Source organism: Oryzias latipes, chromosome 11 (assembly GCF_002234675.1).
Source record: "Oryzias latipes chromosome 11, ASM223467v1".
NCBI lineage: Eukaryota > Metazoa > Chordata > Actinopteri > Beloniformes > Adrianichthyidae > Oryzias > Oryzias latipes.
This window is the reverse complement of record NC_019869.2, coordinates 8,337,641-8,352,981: the sequence shown is the minus strand read 5'-3', so window position 1 is coordinate 8,352,981 and position 15,341 is coordinate 8,337,641. Positions and strand designations below refer to the sequence as shown.

Here is a 15,341-nt window from a genome sequence, read left to right as displayed (position 1 = left end):
AGAAAGATGAACACTGGACCGCAGTCAGGACTTTCCAGCCCAAACGTAATCTAACAACCATCAGATCTTCAAAAAAAACACCCAAAAAGTTCATTTCACTAAGAACCGCGAAACTATGTACATCCACACAAAGCAATTTTTCCCAGCAAATTCATAATCAAAACCACCCAATTTAGGTGGGAAACCTTCCAATCTGGCAACACTGCAGCAGCCATGGCAAAGAGGATATTGATTGATTATGTCAACAGCCAATCAGGGCAAAGAACACAGTGCTCTGTAGAAAGAGAGAGGAAAAAGGGCATGCAAAACCGCAATGAAAAAATCTGCAACGAGACTGTGAAAAGTGAACTGCAATATAGCAAAGTATGACTAAATATAATTTCCACTTTTTATGCATATAAAAAAGTTTCTTAACATTGTCAGGATTTAATTTAAGAACAGTTCATTTAACCTAACCTCAATTTAAGAAAAGCTCAACTTTCCCACATAGAAACTTTTTAAAGTAGTCCAAGCAGATTTTCTTTTACCCAGTGTAGCATGACTACAATACCAGTAAAGCACACTGTTCCAGTATCTGTGTCCAACATTTGTCCCTGTGTGGTGGAAGGAGTTCATGGACTCCACTGAATGCAAATTAAAGCAGGGTTTTCAAATGATAGTGGTGGCATCATATGTAGACATGCCCTTGGGCTCAGCTTTATTCAGGATGACAAGGAATTAAAATCTCATAACTGTCTCATCACTCCCTTCCTCTTTCCTGTGCTTTATTTTTTATAGACACCCAGACCTCTAAACATCATCAAGCAGAACAACGGGGAACAAATCATTCGCCGGCGAACCCGAAAACGGCTCAACGCTGACTCGCTCTCCTCTGAAACCCCCCCCTCAAAGCAACAGCGAATCAGTAGTGAGGAGCGATTGAATGGAGAGGAGTCAGAACGAAGCTGCGCACCACTGAAAGGCCAGCAGCCTTCGCCTCGCTCGCGCTCACCCCGCTCCACTCAAGCTTTCTTAGCCAGTCAGACATTGGAGATCCATAGGAGAATGCCTCCTCTCCTCCTCCCCTCTCATACCCCGTCGGCTATGGCAGCAGAGGGAAATGGGGGCATCACAGAAGGAGGAATACCATCAAAAATGGATGGAGGAAAAGGAGGAGGGGGATCAGAAAGAGGGAGTCCGATAGAAAAGTACATGCGTCCATCCAAACCGTCTAGTTATTCACCTCCAGGTTCTCCAATTGAGAAATATCAATATCCTCTTTTCTCGTTGCCTCTTCCTTTAGCCATTTCACCTGATTTGACTCCTGAATCTGATTGGCTCAGGTTCTGGACTAAGTATAAAATGGCAGCGACAGCTTCTGGGATCCCAGGGAACATCAGTAACTTGAGCAGCCCCAGTAGCCTCGGAAACAACCCCAACTATCTCGGTACGATGGGGACTTCGGTACAGCATCATCAGCAAAGCTACACTGTGCCTTACTGCCCCTCTCCTTACTCTCCTCTTCCTCCTCCTCCACCCCCCCCTCACTATACTTCTCCAAATAACACCCAGACATCTTCCTCAACATTGCTAGAAAACGAGGGTCCTTTAGATCTTGCAATAAAGCAAAGAGATGCAAGCGGGGCGAACACGAATGTGTCAACAAACGGCCAAGAAAGGAGACTACGAGACTCTCCTCTCTCTGAAAAGGAAACGGGGAACTGGAAAAAAGAGAAGGAAGAGGACAAGACAGATGAAGGAGAAGATCCAAGTGTGGAAACAGAGAGGGAAGTGAATGACAATTTGACAAGAATTCAATCATCAGTATGTATAGCAGTAGACGTGGCCACGCAGGATGACCTAACCAGCCGCTGCATCCACTGTGGGATCTGCTTCCTAGACGAAGTCATGTATGCTCTGCACATGAGTTGCCATGGCGACAAGGGACCATACCAATGCAGTTTTTGCCAACACATGTGTGTAGACCGTTACGACTTCACCACACACATACAGAGGGGGTTACACAGGTACACAGACAAAATGTCACAACAGAGGGGGCACACACAAGAAGGCCACATTCAGAATGCCACGGTGATGTCAGAGCCTGAGTGTCGAGACGAAGCGGCAGAGCAAAAAGATGCAGAAATCACAAGTAAAAGTGAGGCCGTCGTGGTAGCATGTCAAGACAACTCAGTAAAGGATCCGGGTAGTGATGACAATGCAACGGGGCCGGAAAAGGTGATAATAGGGGAAGAAAATGCCATAACCAACAAAGAAAGTGACAGCGTGGTGTCAGACATCAGCAATAGTCAAAAACTCAAGGAAGATTTGACTGCCATGGATTCTACGATGGTAGATGGGATTAATGAAGAAAATTAGCAGATTTACACAAACCTCCAAGACCAGACTGTTGCATTACAAAACGTTTGTCTTTGTTCCTGCAGGCTAAGTTTTAATGGGTTCATGCTGAGTCATTTATTAAACCTTTTTTGCTGGAAGGACTTTGACATTACATGGTCCAAAAAACACGGCAGTACCCATCTTGACTACAACGGTCTCCATCTTCTGCAGCTAGAGATCGACTGGAAGTCGATATGCAGCTGAAATCACTTGTCAAAAGTAACCCCTTCTGTTTAAGGTGATTCAGAAGCTGGATTTGGTCTTAGGAAAAATTCTGAAGAGTTCTGCACTTGAATAGCTTCTAACAAACTACAAGGAGAACACGAAAACTTTGTTTCAGTTGATATCTTCTGCACTGTGCTCACAGGCAGGTCCAAGCTAGTCTGATACATCTGTCAGACAGTTTGCTCTAGGCACAGTTGGATCTAATCCATTTAAGACTCCTGTGTTCCTGCCCAGTGTGTTCTTGACACTTTTATTTTTTTTTTTTCAGAAAAGGAATCAAAACCAAAAAAAAAAAAAAAACTATTTTGCCTGGTTCAAACTGGTTAAGGTAAAACCAGCTAGCGGGGGTTGCCAATCACGTGGTACATAGTAATAAGGTGGTCTCACGTGAACCATGTTCTTGAACTGATCAAACTCTTGGATCAATGCAAAATCCTATTCACCTTGTGCTGGCTTAGGATTGGTGGGACACGATTTTATCCTGACTTTTTCAAACTGCTTGACACCAGTTCAAACTGGTGAAACCTCTTTCACTCCAGAATGAAGTGTTCTCTTTGTCGTCCACTTGGAGAAAAACAAGGGGACTATATTTTTTACTTTCCTCTGTGCCATGATACTAGTTATGTGCCTGGCTGCCTGCCTAATCGAACAACCATCTATTAACCTGCTTAACATTTATTATAATAATGAAAAGAATTGTAATAATAGTAATAATACAAACAATAATTGTGTTACCATACAAAGATGCAATTTGCTACATATGTTATTTTAAAGGCAAAGAATGCTTTTTTTGCAGGAAACTGTTCTATAAAACTGTCTATTTGAGTTTTTTCTATTGTTTTGAAGTTCTCAGCTATGTTTTAATAAAATGTTTAAAGGCCATCTAACAGAAATGGTACGCCAGAGGGGAGTATGTGCATGTGTGCAATTGTGTAATTGCATCAACTGTCTCCAAATGATGACGTAAACATAATGAAGGCTTACACGGAGTTTCTCAGTCCTCAGGGGTCCCACGTGTTGCACACCAGCCCACCTGCTTCACAGCGATGTGACACATCAGTGTTGCATGTTATGCTTGTATGACATGTCTCTTAATGTTCCCTCTCATACATGTTCCCAATTGTGTTTGTTTAGAAGTAATTGTGGATTTTGTATGTAATTCTTTTTTCATGTCTATATACTTAGGTTACAAAATTTTATAAAGAAATTTAGGAACTTAGGGTGTAAGACCCTAAATTTTACGAATGGATCAACCATTTGAGGAACTTTCTGTGTACAGAGCTGACAGAGATTCCTGAATACAGTGGTTTTTTCTCTTAGGTCAGTCACATAGGTTAGTTCTACGTAGCATTTTAGCATTCTTTAAACTGCATAGCACATTTAAGTTGATTATTTGACTTGTGACACGTCTAATAACATGTGAAACTGTAGGAAGATGTTATATAATACATTATGATTTCAATTTGATTAAAGGGATAACTGATCACATCTCCAGCCAAATCATACATGTTCCCTGGTGGAATTGTTTTATTTTTTGGTAAAACTTTGGGCGGAAATGCCCTGTCCAACTCCTTCAGCCTCCCTGCCTTAAAAACAGAAAACCCAACAATAAAAAAGGAGGCATTCTAAGTATGCCATAAAATGTCAGATAACTAAAGAACTAAAGAAGAGGAAAAATAGTCTTAAGCAACCAATGTACACACACGCACACACACACAAATCAGCTTAGTGCCTGCTCACTTATTTTTGTTTTCTTTTCCCATATTTTATCTTTTTAGTCAAAATGTGTATTTTCTTGGGAGAATATGAGCCAAAGTCCAAAGATTCCTTGGCTTGATCATTGAGTTAAATACTTCATTTTCTAACTGATCATTTCTGGTCTCTAGAGACAGATCTTTAGCTGCCTTTGGTCACTGTGATAACTATTAAGGACAAACTATTTTGAAGTTGTTACATGTACGTACACTACCTTGTCAAATTGTTGAGCCATGTGCCTCATTTACACCAGTGGGTGGATTTAGACAGAAGACAATGCCTTATCATTGAAACTCTAGTATGAAAGTGGAATTAATCCCTTCCAACTTGCCAGTTATTTGCAGATACTTCCGCTCAAACAGCCGAATCACTACCAGTATTGGTATAATCGTGAAAAAAATTCAGCTACTTAAATGATTATTGTTTCTGTTACTGCTGAAAGTTATGAGTACATGTTGAGGAAAACTGTGTGGTTGTGATGACAAAAAAAATAAATACATTTCTTGATGCAGAAATAAATTTGCTTTAATGAAAGCAAAAAAAAATGTAACCAGCTAACACCAGAGCTTTAGCTCCAGGGTTGATATTCTTTCAAATACCGTAACTCTTCAATACAATTAATGTAATCCCATCAGATTATGAAGCATAGAAAAGTAGCTTTGCGCTGATATGCAACACTTGACAATGGTAAGGTGCTTACGCTATCAACCTAAGCAGAGAAATGCAGCTGTGCGCCATTATGCAACACTTTATGTTAATCAGTGCATATGATATTCAAAGCCGCTTTTCTCTGAGTCAGAACCAGCTGATTGGGGTTGATGACGTAAACGTTCAAAGAGTTACGCTGTATGGCAAAGAGCGTGTGTTATTTTAGTGTCGCCAGCGACATCTCCAGTGTTAAAGGGTCATCTAAGAGTTTAAACATTTTTGTTTGGCAAATTCTGGTTAGTACTGGAAGACATTTTATTCTATAAGGACATGACTACAACTGAAGGAACTGCCAACTAAGCGAATGCTGTTCACAGACTTGTTCAGTGCTTTCCTAAGAGACATGACGATGATCTGGACAGTTAAGTAGTGCCTCAACAGCAGAGGGGAGATGATGTCTTCATTCTCTCAATTTGTCTCCATTTTTCTCTTTTCTTCCTGTCAACATTACTTTAAATTGAATTCTCATGAGGATGTTTTTTTTTTAAACCACTGCAGTCTCTTTGTAGTATTTCAGTTCCAGCGGTCTTCTATCTCTTACTACTCTGTATTAAATTTGGCAAGGGTGGAGATAGTCCAGGTCTTTCTATCAGCTCTAGTTAACTTAACAAATGGATTTTTATTTAAGCATGTCTTTGGTTTTTTAACCCTTTAACACCGGAGCTTAGGCTTCTGTGTTGATATTTTTAGACTACCATAACTGTTCAACCGCTAACGCAATGAACGTACATCCAGTGGATTTCGACACAGAGAAAAGCAGTGTTGTGCACTGTACAGCTGCGACGTTCTTACACAATTAACATAAATCTGCTCATTCAGTCGCTGAAAAAAATGAGTTATGCAACACAATACTAACGTAAAGTGTTGCATGACGGCGCAAAGCCGATATACAAAGCTGCTTTCCTCTGCATGAAGTTACAATTACACCACCCTCAGCAAAGTGCATACAAGCAACACTTCCAATTAAAAGTCTATGTAAACGTATGTTAATAGGGGTTTAAGGGTTCTATATTAAAAACTCATTCACGTATCGCTATGCAAGCTCCTACTTCCGTTTTCGGGCTCTACATACAAAAATGCGCATCCTTTGAACTTGCGTTGGAAGTTAAACCATTTGAGCTTTGACCAATCAGGGATTCTGATTTGGTTCTGACTTATGGCTATAAAAGAAAAGGCCTGGACTAGCGAGATTTGCACCACTTCGACATTTAGCACTATGCCTCTTCCAACAGTAGGTTGGAAGACACCATCAGCTAAACGCCTATTCAAGAAAATCAACTAATTTACGTTGATCACATCAAGAAGTTATGGTACGCAAAGTAGTGTGTTATTTAAAACTGAAGACATATTTGCTTTTAAAAGGTTGTTCTATTATCTCTATTGCTTTGTCACATTGTCATAGTCATAGTGGTTTTTTGGGGGGTTTTTTCCAATGGGATTGACTTTTAAACAGAGGAAATTGGCTTTTTTTCTTTTGCAAAAAAAAGGACTTTGGGAAAAAAAAAATGTTCTTTTTCCTTAGAGTTCCTTAAAAACAAGTGTACGGGGATTGTGGGGGGAAGAAAAGGATTACCCAGTTTTGCTTTACTTTTAGTGAAATCTGGATTAACTTGATGAACTACAAAGATTTCTCTGTTGACTGGAATGAAATAAAAGTTTTCAAGCCCGAATGTTTTAGAGGGACTTACCTTAGCTTTGAAGAAAATTCCTTTTGGCGGTGACCGAGCTGGAGCAAAAAACAGCTTTGACAATGAAAATTTGTGCAAACTTAGTGCGCACTGTATCATGTAAATGCCCTGCAGGATCTCCTTGGGATCTGTCCTTTTGTTTGTTTTTTGTACGATTTAAGCAAAAAAAAAGTCATTTTGACTTTCAGATTATGGTAATGGTTATGCAAATGTGTCAAGAACCCAGGTTTTACAGAACATCAGTAATAATTTTCTGGCATTTCAAAGCATTCACAGCGTTTACATTGGGAGGCCTTAATAAGTGGTTTACTTTTCCTTTGTGTCCGAATGTGTTATAAAAAGTGTTGCTGTTGCTTGCACTCCGTTTATTATGTTCTTGTTGCCAAGGAAGGGAAAACACGCGTGTGCAGTGGTACGAAGTAAATGTGCATTTCAAAGTGTACAGTGTTAACCAAGGCCAGTTTGATTTTGGCTGAACACACACACTCATGCACACACTGAGCAAGTATGTACATTTATTCATTATGTTTAGTAGTTGTTCTGTTGAATGGTTCCATTAGAAAAAAAAATGGATCGTTTTCTCCTTTTTTAGGTTCTCTGTCATGTTGTATTTTATCCTGCTACCTTTTCTTTATGTTACTGTTTAGATTTTTATTTCATGCAAGTATGTCAACATATTTTGACAGCCAAGAAACATTTTGTTACACAGCTAAACTTGAAAAAGAATAATGATAATAAATAAATACAAGTAATAACAAACCTTTTCAAAAAGTGTAATGTGTTTTTATTTTATTGTGAAAGAGTTTTGCCTTTGCACAGCCTGTTGTATTTTAATACCCACTTTGATCATCTTTTTTGAGATATTGTAAAAAAGTTCATAGTGGTATTTTAATTATTGTTATGCAGTTTTTTTGCAAAAATAAAAGTCTGGTTTTCTGGGACATAGTTTTTCCATAGCACCAAGAGAAACTCTTTAGAAATTCGTTAGAAATTTGCCTCTGAATTGTGGGCAGAACTGTTGGTTTGAAGCAAGCCCACCCCCCTTCCCATCACCTAAAATTGAGAGCCCTCTGTTTACACTCACTAATGTTAGCTTGCAGCCGCTCACACTTCCAACCTTACATTAGCGGTTGAACAAAAATTGCGATCAATATTGAAGCTATCCAGCTGTACAGTTCTGAGCCGGATGCCAGCTCAGACGAGGAAGATGAAGATTTTCTTCGTCACAAATACAATCCTTTTCCAACAGCATTTTTTTCATCTGCTCCTGATTCCAAACGATTTGAATGGAGAAATACTCAAGACTGTTTTCTTTATTAATGTCCTCCTTCATCAGAAAAATGGCACTAGAACATGTTAAAATGACCAAAAACATGATTCCAGAGTGGGTCTGTAATGAGTGAGTGCGGGTTGGCGTGCAGAGACCACAGATTAAGGAAATTCATAGAACAGTTATTGTTTCTAAATGGTATATATTCATGTCTGCATCCTGCTGTGTCTGTGAGCTCCTGCTACTCATCTGCTTTGACACCATCTGCCTGATTTTCTGGTTTTACTAAAAGCAAAATCACACTTTTGATATAAAAAGTTCAACCACCCACAAACTTTCAATTGGACACATTTGTCTGATCATTTCATGTCACACAGGTTGCTATTAAGCAGCTTTTTTCCTTTAGCTTAGTACCATCTGTGACACAACCTGCTTTGAATACACACATGCTTCTAAAAGAACAATCCAATGTTTTCTGACAGACACCTGTCTCTGATAGACACCTGTCTCTAATTGGCACCTGTCAATAACAGACACCTGTCTCTAATAGGCACCTGCCTCTAATAGATTCCTATCTCTGATAGACACCTGCCTCTGATAGACACCTGCCTCTGATAGACACCTGTCTCTAATTGGCACCTGTCTATAACAGACACCTGTTTCTAATAGACACCTGCCTCTGACAGACACCTGTCTCTGATAGACACCTGTCTCTAATTGGCACCTGTCTATAACAGACACCTGTCTCTAATAGGCACCTGCCTCTAATAGATTCCTATCTCTGATAGACACCTGCCTCTGATAGACACCTGCCTCTAATAGACACCTGTCTCTAATAGGCACCTGCCTCTAATAGATTCCTATCTCTGATAGACACCTGCCTCTGATAGACACCTGCCTCTAATAGACACCTGTCTCTAATAGGCACCTGTCTATAATAGACACCTGTCTCTGATAGACAATGGGCTGGCTGCCAAATTTTTGAAATCAATGCCAGGACTACTTTTGGAAGACATACAGTTGCATCTCTTTATTTCCATTCTCATTAGGGCCAAAAGTCCTTTCCAAATTACAATCCTGTAAATGTATGTACATTCATACATTGATATCTACCTTGTAACATTCGCAGCTTGCTTGAAAGCTCCAGTTCCTTATTTATCTTTAGTACCAAATAGGCACTGCTACCCAGCCAAATGCTTTAACATTTTCCACATCAAGTCTAAAAGTGGAACAAATGGAAACTAATAAATGGAATAAATTGTCCCATAATAATCATAAGGGGTCAATTCTGGATAAGCTTAAATTGACACCATTTCCGCTCTGTCTGTTGCTGGCACCACCTGTGTCGTTCCTCCTCTGATGTGATGTAGTGAAAATGAGAATTGTCACCTGATGTTAATCATCTCGCCAATCGACTCCATCCCACACGTAAAAGTAGTGTCAACACTGAAAACGAAATTTAATTATTAGAAACTGTAAATTGAAAAATGATCGAGAAGAGAGAGTAAGGTAAAACTACTAAACAGCGGGTTTTGTAAAAATATTTTTTCACCTAGTAACAATTTTAGGTTCATATTTTTTTAATTCCAGTTTACAGTAATTCTTTTTATCCCAATATTTCTACACAGTAAAACTTCTTTCAAATTTTCCTTTTTTTCTTATTTCATGCTTAAAATCTAGCTTTTAATTCGCTTTATTCTGATCCTGATTTGACCCCATATTTAAGGGCGATTTTTTGATGAGCTCCTTTTCTTTGTGAAGTGACTCCACTGTTAGTAAATGTCACTTTCTTTATTTCTTGATTTGGGGTTTTATGTTCCTCAAACTATTACATTTAAAGTCAAAGCATTAACTTAGAAAAAAATTTTTTTTTAAATTATAAATAGTGAATAGCCTTGATTGTGTTTTTCATGTCCTTTTATGGTTAAATAAATACCCAAATTTGTTTTGGTAAATGATTTTACATTTTTATATTATTTTCTTCTTTAAATTGTTGTCATTCACAGATTCCAGGAGCAGTACAGTACAACAACATGAGTTATCATCAAATGATGGTCAGACCCAGAATAAGAAGGAGGAACAATCCTAATAACATTATACAGTGTAGAATTGAGAGCTCCAGTAAAATCAGATGAGCACAGCACCGACTAACGGGAATGTTGGAATGCAAGTAAAAAAAAAAGATGAAAAGGAAATAGGCCGAACAGATACGTGATACTCACATAAGTGCTGAAAAAGAATAAAAGAGAACTGGAAAAAGAAACAATCCAAGATGGAACTGGCATAAACACAAATGAAACACTGACAGATGTACAGACAACTCTCCTCTGGCTTAAAAAACCGGGGAGGAAAATCCATCACCTGTTCTTTCTAAGTTTGCTTCTGTGATGCGAACTAAGAGTTGGTCTGTGGGCCTCAAAGGACACAAGAGGGAGGTCGTCAGTCCATTTATTGATTTAAAATAGAACACTACAATCCTTTCTAAAATGCGCATAAAGCCTCAGAAACACACACATGTACTACATACACATCTCGCATCCTTTTTATCACGGCAGTAGTTCACAATCACCTAATTTCCAGAAGTCTCTAAGCTAATACTGCCGTAAAACTTGAAAAGGCTTTTTTTTTTTCTTTTAAGTTGTCATGACAGCAATAACTGTCTCACTCGTGTATTTAGCTCTCAAAGGCTGGTCCTCGCACCTCTAGAAAATGCTTGTGTAAACATAAACCTATACATACACAACTCTCCTTGACAAATTTGAGGCCAGCAGTCAATTAAACCCTTAGTCACAACTGCCCTAACAGGTAGATACAGACTGTCTGCAAGCAAAAAATGGGCAAACCTGTATGGGGCACACAGATGGTCCACACAAAATGTTTAGATTGTAGACCGCTCAATAAACCCATATAGCCAGAATGTTCATGCACAGTTTTCACACGGGTATGCTGCAGGCGACAGGTTGTAGCAAGTTTACACAAGGGTTGGTAATTAGTGGAGACCCAGGCGTGTTGTGTGGATATTTCATGTTTTCAGTCCCCTAGATTGTGTTTGGTTAGACTGTTCGTGGTCCCCTGAAACTTTTGAAAAACACATTTCTGTCTAATTCTTGTGACAGTAAAGAAATGGGTTGAACTATGTCAGTTCTTTCAGGAAAAGTTGCACCGAGCCGAGCTTGCAACAATTAGTCTGTGTCACAGAAAAAATGGAAAAGTTCATTTTACCAGAATTCGGTGGGATATGTTATTTGCTTTTACCTGTGGACTGTGCAAGGGCCCCATTAGCCCTTCTGCTATCTTGTGCTATCCTGTGACCCCACCCTTACATTGATGTGTTCTCCCTACCATTACAAAGGTGGATAAAGGTGAAAGGATTTCATGTAATCCACAGACTCCAGTGAAGATCACAAATCCTTGAAGAAAAAACGTTCAGAGCACTGTCTTGTGGGGTCCAGATGACCCCACCCCCAACGTGCTTTGGAGGCACGTTAACGTTGGGAGTGGGGTCATCTGCACCTCACAGGACAGAAATCGGCTTTTTCAGCACATAAGGGTTAGTGCTGTTTAAAGTCATAAGTGCGTTCTCCTTGCGTGCAGCCTAACTGTTAAAAAAGAGGAAAATCGACATTCAGAGCTGGTTTGTGTCAGTGCAACAGGCAACTTATGGACACTTAAGTGTCATTTGCACACCCTGTGTGTGCAGCATTTGCACGCAGTCACTAAGGACCCAGTATGCACACCTCACTGATGACTAGAGTGCAGCGTGAAGCTGTGTTCACACCAAATGGAATTCACACGTCAGTGGCGCGTCCAGTTTTAATGTTAGGTCAATGTGCAGATGGGATCAGAGGTCTTGCAGCGCATATTGAGCATTAGTGCCGGCGTTCTGGCAACAGCACGTTTCAGGCTCTTTGGCGCAACTAAACATCAAATATCTGAATTTTATCAAAGAAGACTTTGGGCCACAGAGTGGCAGAAGCACCACTGAAAGCGGCCGTTATTCAGATGCAGCTCCTGCAGGAGACACTAAGGCACACGGTAGTAGGAGGTCTCTGAGTGATCTCATGAATCCAGACATAGAGATGTGATTACCAATGCATTTGTAGATCTCTTTAAATACATAAACCCGATCTTTCAACATCATCAGTGTCTTTCAAGCATTGTAAATGACATACAATATAGAGTCGTCCTGTTACATCGCCTGTTCGTTCTGGGAGAGGATCCCTCCTTCGTGTGGACAACCCTGAGGTTTCTTTACTTTTTAGCAATCAGCTTTTATATTTTAGAACCGATTTTATGTTTTACTATTATCGGTTGCAAAGGTAAAATTGAATGCTTCTATGTAGGGATGAGGCTCAGAAGTTTTGGCGGTAGCTCCTCCCAGAGTGTCACGTTCATAAACATATGTTTGGACTAGTGTCGAGCAGTGAATTTGACATCCAATGCTCGAATCGCGTTCAGTGTGAACGCAGCGTAAGAGCACTGTCCGACAACATGACAAAAGTTTGTGGAACTTACACTAATGCAGTGGTGGACCGTGCATTACACACCTGGGCCTTCAGTAGTGCTACGTCTAAATCACTAAACCCCTCATTAACCATTTTACGATGCAGAAACAAGCTTTGGTTTACATATTGAAAACTCCTGTAGCCACAATAAATGCCTCTAAATAAACTGAATAAACAAAACAGTAAACAAATCTCTTTATGCAACTACAGCCAGCAAAGAATACTGAAAACAAACAAATAAATTTGGAATATTATTTATTATAATATTTATAATTTCACTCATCAAAAAATCAGATTATTTGTTCCCAAATCGATCCTCCTCTCTTCCCTCAACAGTTCCATCACCCTGTCATGTAGATTACTGCGCTTCAGTTCCATCAAGAAGTTCTTTTCTATTCCATCAAGGTCAGTGCTGAGAGCAGAGTCTGTCCAGTTTTGTTTCTGTGTAGGTTTGAATTCACTTTAGAGCTGAAAATTTCCACTCAACAGACGCAGTGGACACGGGGACGGTCAGCGGCAAACACACAAATCGGTTCGGTTGCATCATGATCTCTCACTCATGAAGGAAGTCGAGGAGATCAGTGGGAGATATTTCTGCTAAATCCTCCATAGCGTACATTATAGTCAGCTCTGTTTTTAACCGAGACAGATCAAAAAGTTCTCAGTGGCTCTGTGTCAAACTGGACAAGGCTGCATGTGACTTCCTGAAACTTCTGTCCAATCAGAAGGTCTGAATTCTGTGATGTTCCCTAAGCCTGCTAGAAGGCCCTGCTGACACCAACTCAAAATCTGATTGGTTGAAGGAAATGAATGACCAACATTGATTTTGCATTAGGAGGCCTTCACAACTCATGGTGGATACCCTTACCCTGCCTGGCAACAAAGGACAACTGAAATTTGATTGGTTAAATGCTCCAATGTGAAAATACGTCTGTCTGGGAGCAGCATAACCACCAGAAACACAATAAAAAAGAATGGACAGACCATTTGGAATGATTTAATCAGTATACATGGACAAGATATAATAAAGACATAAATCTACACATGGTTCACATGCTGTCAATTTCCACTGTGAGGAATATAATGAGAAAACGGAAGACCACAGGCACAGTTCAAGCAAAGGCCCGGAGTGGCCGGCCCAGAAAAAACAAGTCAACCCACAGACCAGCTCCAAAGACCTACAACGTGATCTGGCAGCAGATGGTGTCACTGTGCATCGTTCAACCATTCGGCGCACTTTGCACAAGGAGATGCTGTATGGAAGAGTAATGCGGGAGAAGCCTTTTCTGCGCACATGCCACAAACAGTCGCTTGAGGTATGCTGAAGCACATTTGGATAAGCCAGCTTCCTTTTGGAATAAGGTGCTGTGGACTGATGAAACTAAAGTGGAGTTATTTGGACATAACAAGGGATGGTATGCTTGGAGAACAAAGAACACAGCTTTCCAAGAGAAACACTTACTACCCACAGTCAAATTTGGTGGCGGTTCCATCATTTGGTGGCAGTTCCATCATGCTTTGGCGCTGTGTGGCCAGTGTAGATACTGGAAATCTTGTCAAAGTTGAAGGTCGCATGGATTGCAGTCAGTATCAGCAGATTCTTACAAAAAATGTTCAAGAATCAGTGACAAAGTTGAAGTTGCGCTGGGGATGGATACTTCAACAAGACAGTGACCCTAAACACTGCTCTAATTTTACAAAGGCATTCATGCAGAGGAACAAATCAGACTCATTCCCCAGACCTGAATATTATTGAAAATCTGTGGTGTGATTTAAAGCAGGCTGTCCATGCTTGGAAGCCATCAAATCTGACTGAACTGGAGATGTTTTGCAAAGAGGAATGGTCCAAAATACCTTCAACCAGAATCCAGGCCCTTATTGGAAGCTATAGAAGCGATTGGAGGCTGTCATTTCTGCAATAGGAGGATCTACTAAATATTGATGGCGTGTTTCTGTTGGGGTGCCCAAATGTACGCACCTGCCTATTTTTGTTAAAGTAAGTATTGCACAGTTTCCAATAAACTTCACTTCACTTCTCAAATATCACTGTGATCATCTGCTACATGATATCTTTAACTGAAATTGATGATCCAAACAACCAATGATTTATGAAGAAAAGTATCAGGGGTGCCCAAACTTTCTCATACCACTGTATATTGATGTGTACCATGACAAAGGTGGATAAAGGTGGCGAGGATTTCATGTAATCCATGGACACCAGTGAAGATCACAAATCATTGAAGAAAAAAGGTTCAGAGCACTGTCTAGTGGGTCTAGATGACCCAACTCCCAACGTTAAAGTGGATAGGATAGCACGTGGTGGTCATACACGCCTCAAGGAAACTGCAGGACACACCTGTTCTCCCCTTAAAATGGCCCTATGACCCTCCATGGGCCAGGACAACCCAAAAACCTACAGCACCTGTACAGGTCATTTGACTATGAAATTAGGTAACGTCTTAGTCTAAAATTTCTTTGAACTTGTTTTGAACATTGAATTTACTTTGAAATTATTACTGCTGTATTGATATTTCTAGAATATTCCGGAGGTCTGGCTGCAACCTTTAATCAAATGGCAATATGTTAAAGTTTATTATCTTTTCTAACATGATAATGCTTGTGGCATCTCAATTTGCTAAACAAGCTTCCACTGATTTCTGCAGATCTGGATTAGCAGCATTACCCAAATCTCTTCTGTGTCCAACACAGCCTACGAAAATAATTAGAGAAGCCGTTCAATCTTTCTGCGACCCTCCTTTGGGTCAGGAACTCTGACAAACGTAATCAGCGTTGCGGTGCTATTTGTTTAGA

The 15,341-nt window shown here is 40.0% G+C and overlaps 1 protein-coding gene across 6 annotated transcripts in view; it reads left to right on the top strand.

Annotated features, from left to right (window-relative positions):
• trps1 (transcriptional repressor GATA binding 1) overlaps nt 1-7,514 on the top strand; it is a 131,199-nt gene extending 123,685 nt beyond the window's left edge. For all 6 annotated transcript variants that reach the window (XM_020707071.2, XM_011480779.3, XM_011480778.3 and 3 more), the window contains one exon: nt 778-7,514. In XM_020707071.2, coding sequence (XP_020562730.1) covers nt 778-2,358 — 1,581 coding nt within the window. In that variant the 3' untranslated portion in view covers nt 2,359-7,514. The remainder of the gene's footprint in view (nt 1-777) is intronic.
• Nucleotides 7,515-15,341: the final 7,827 nt, after the last annotated feature.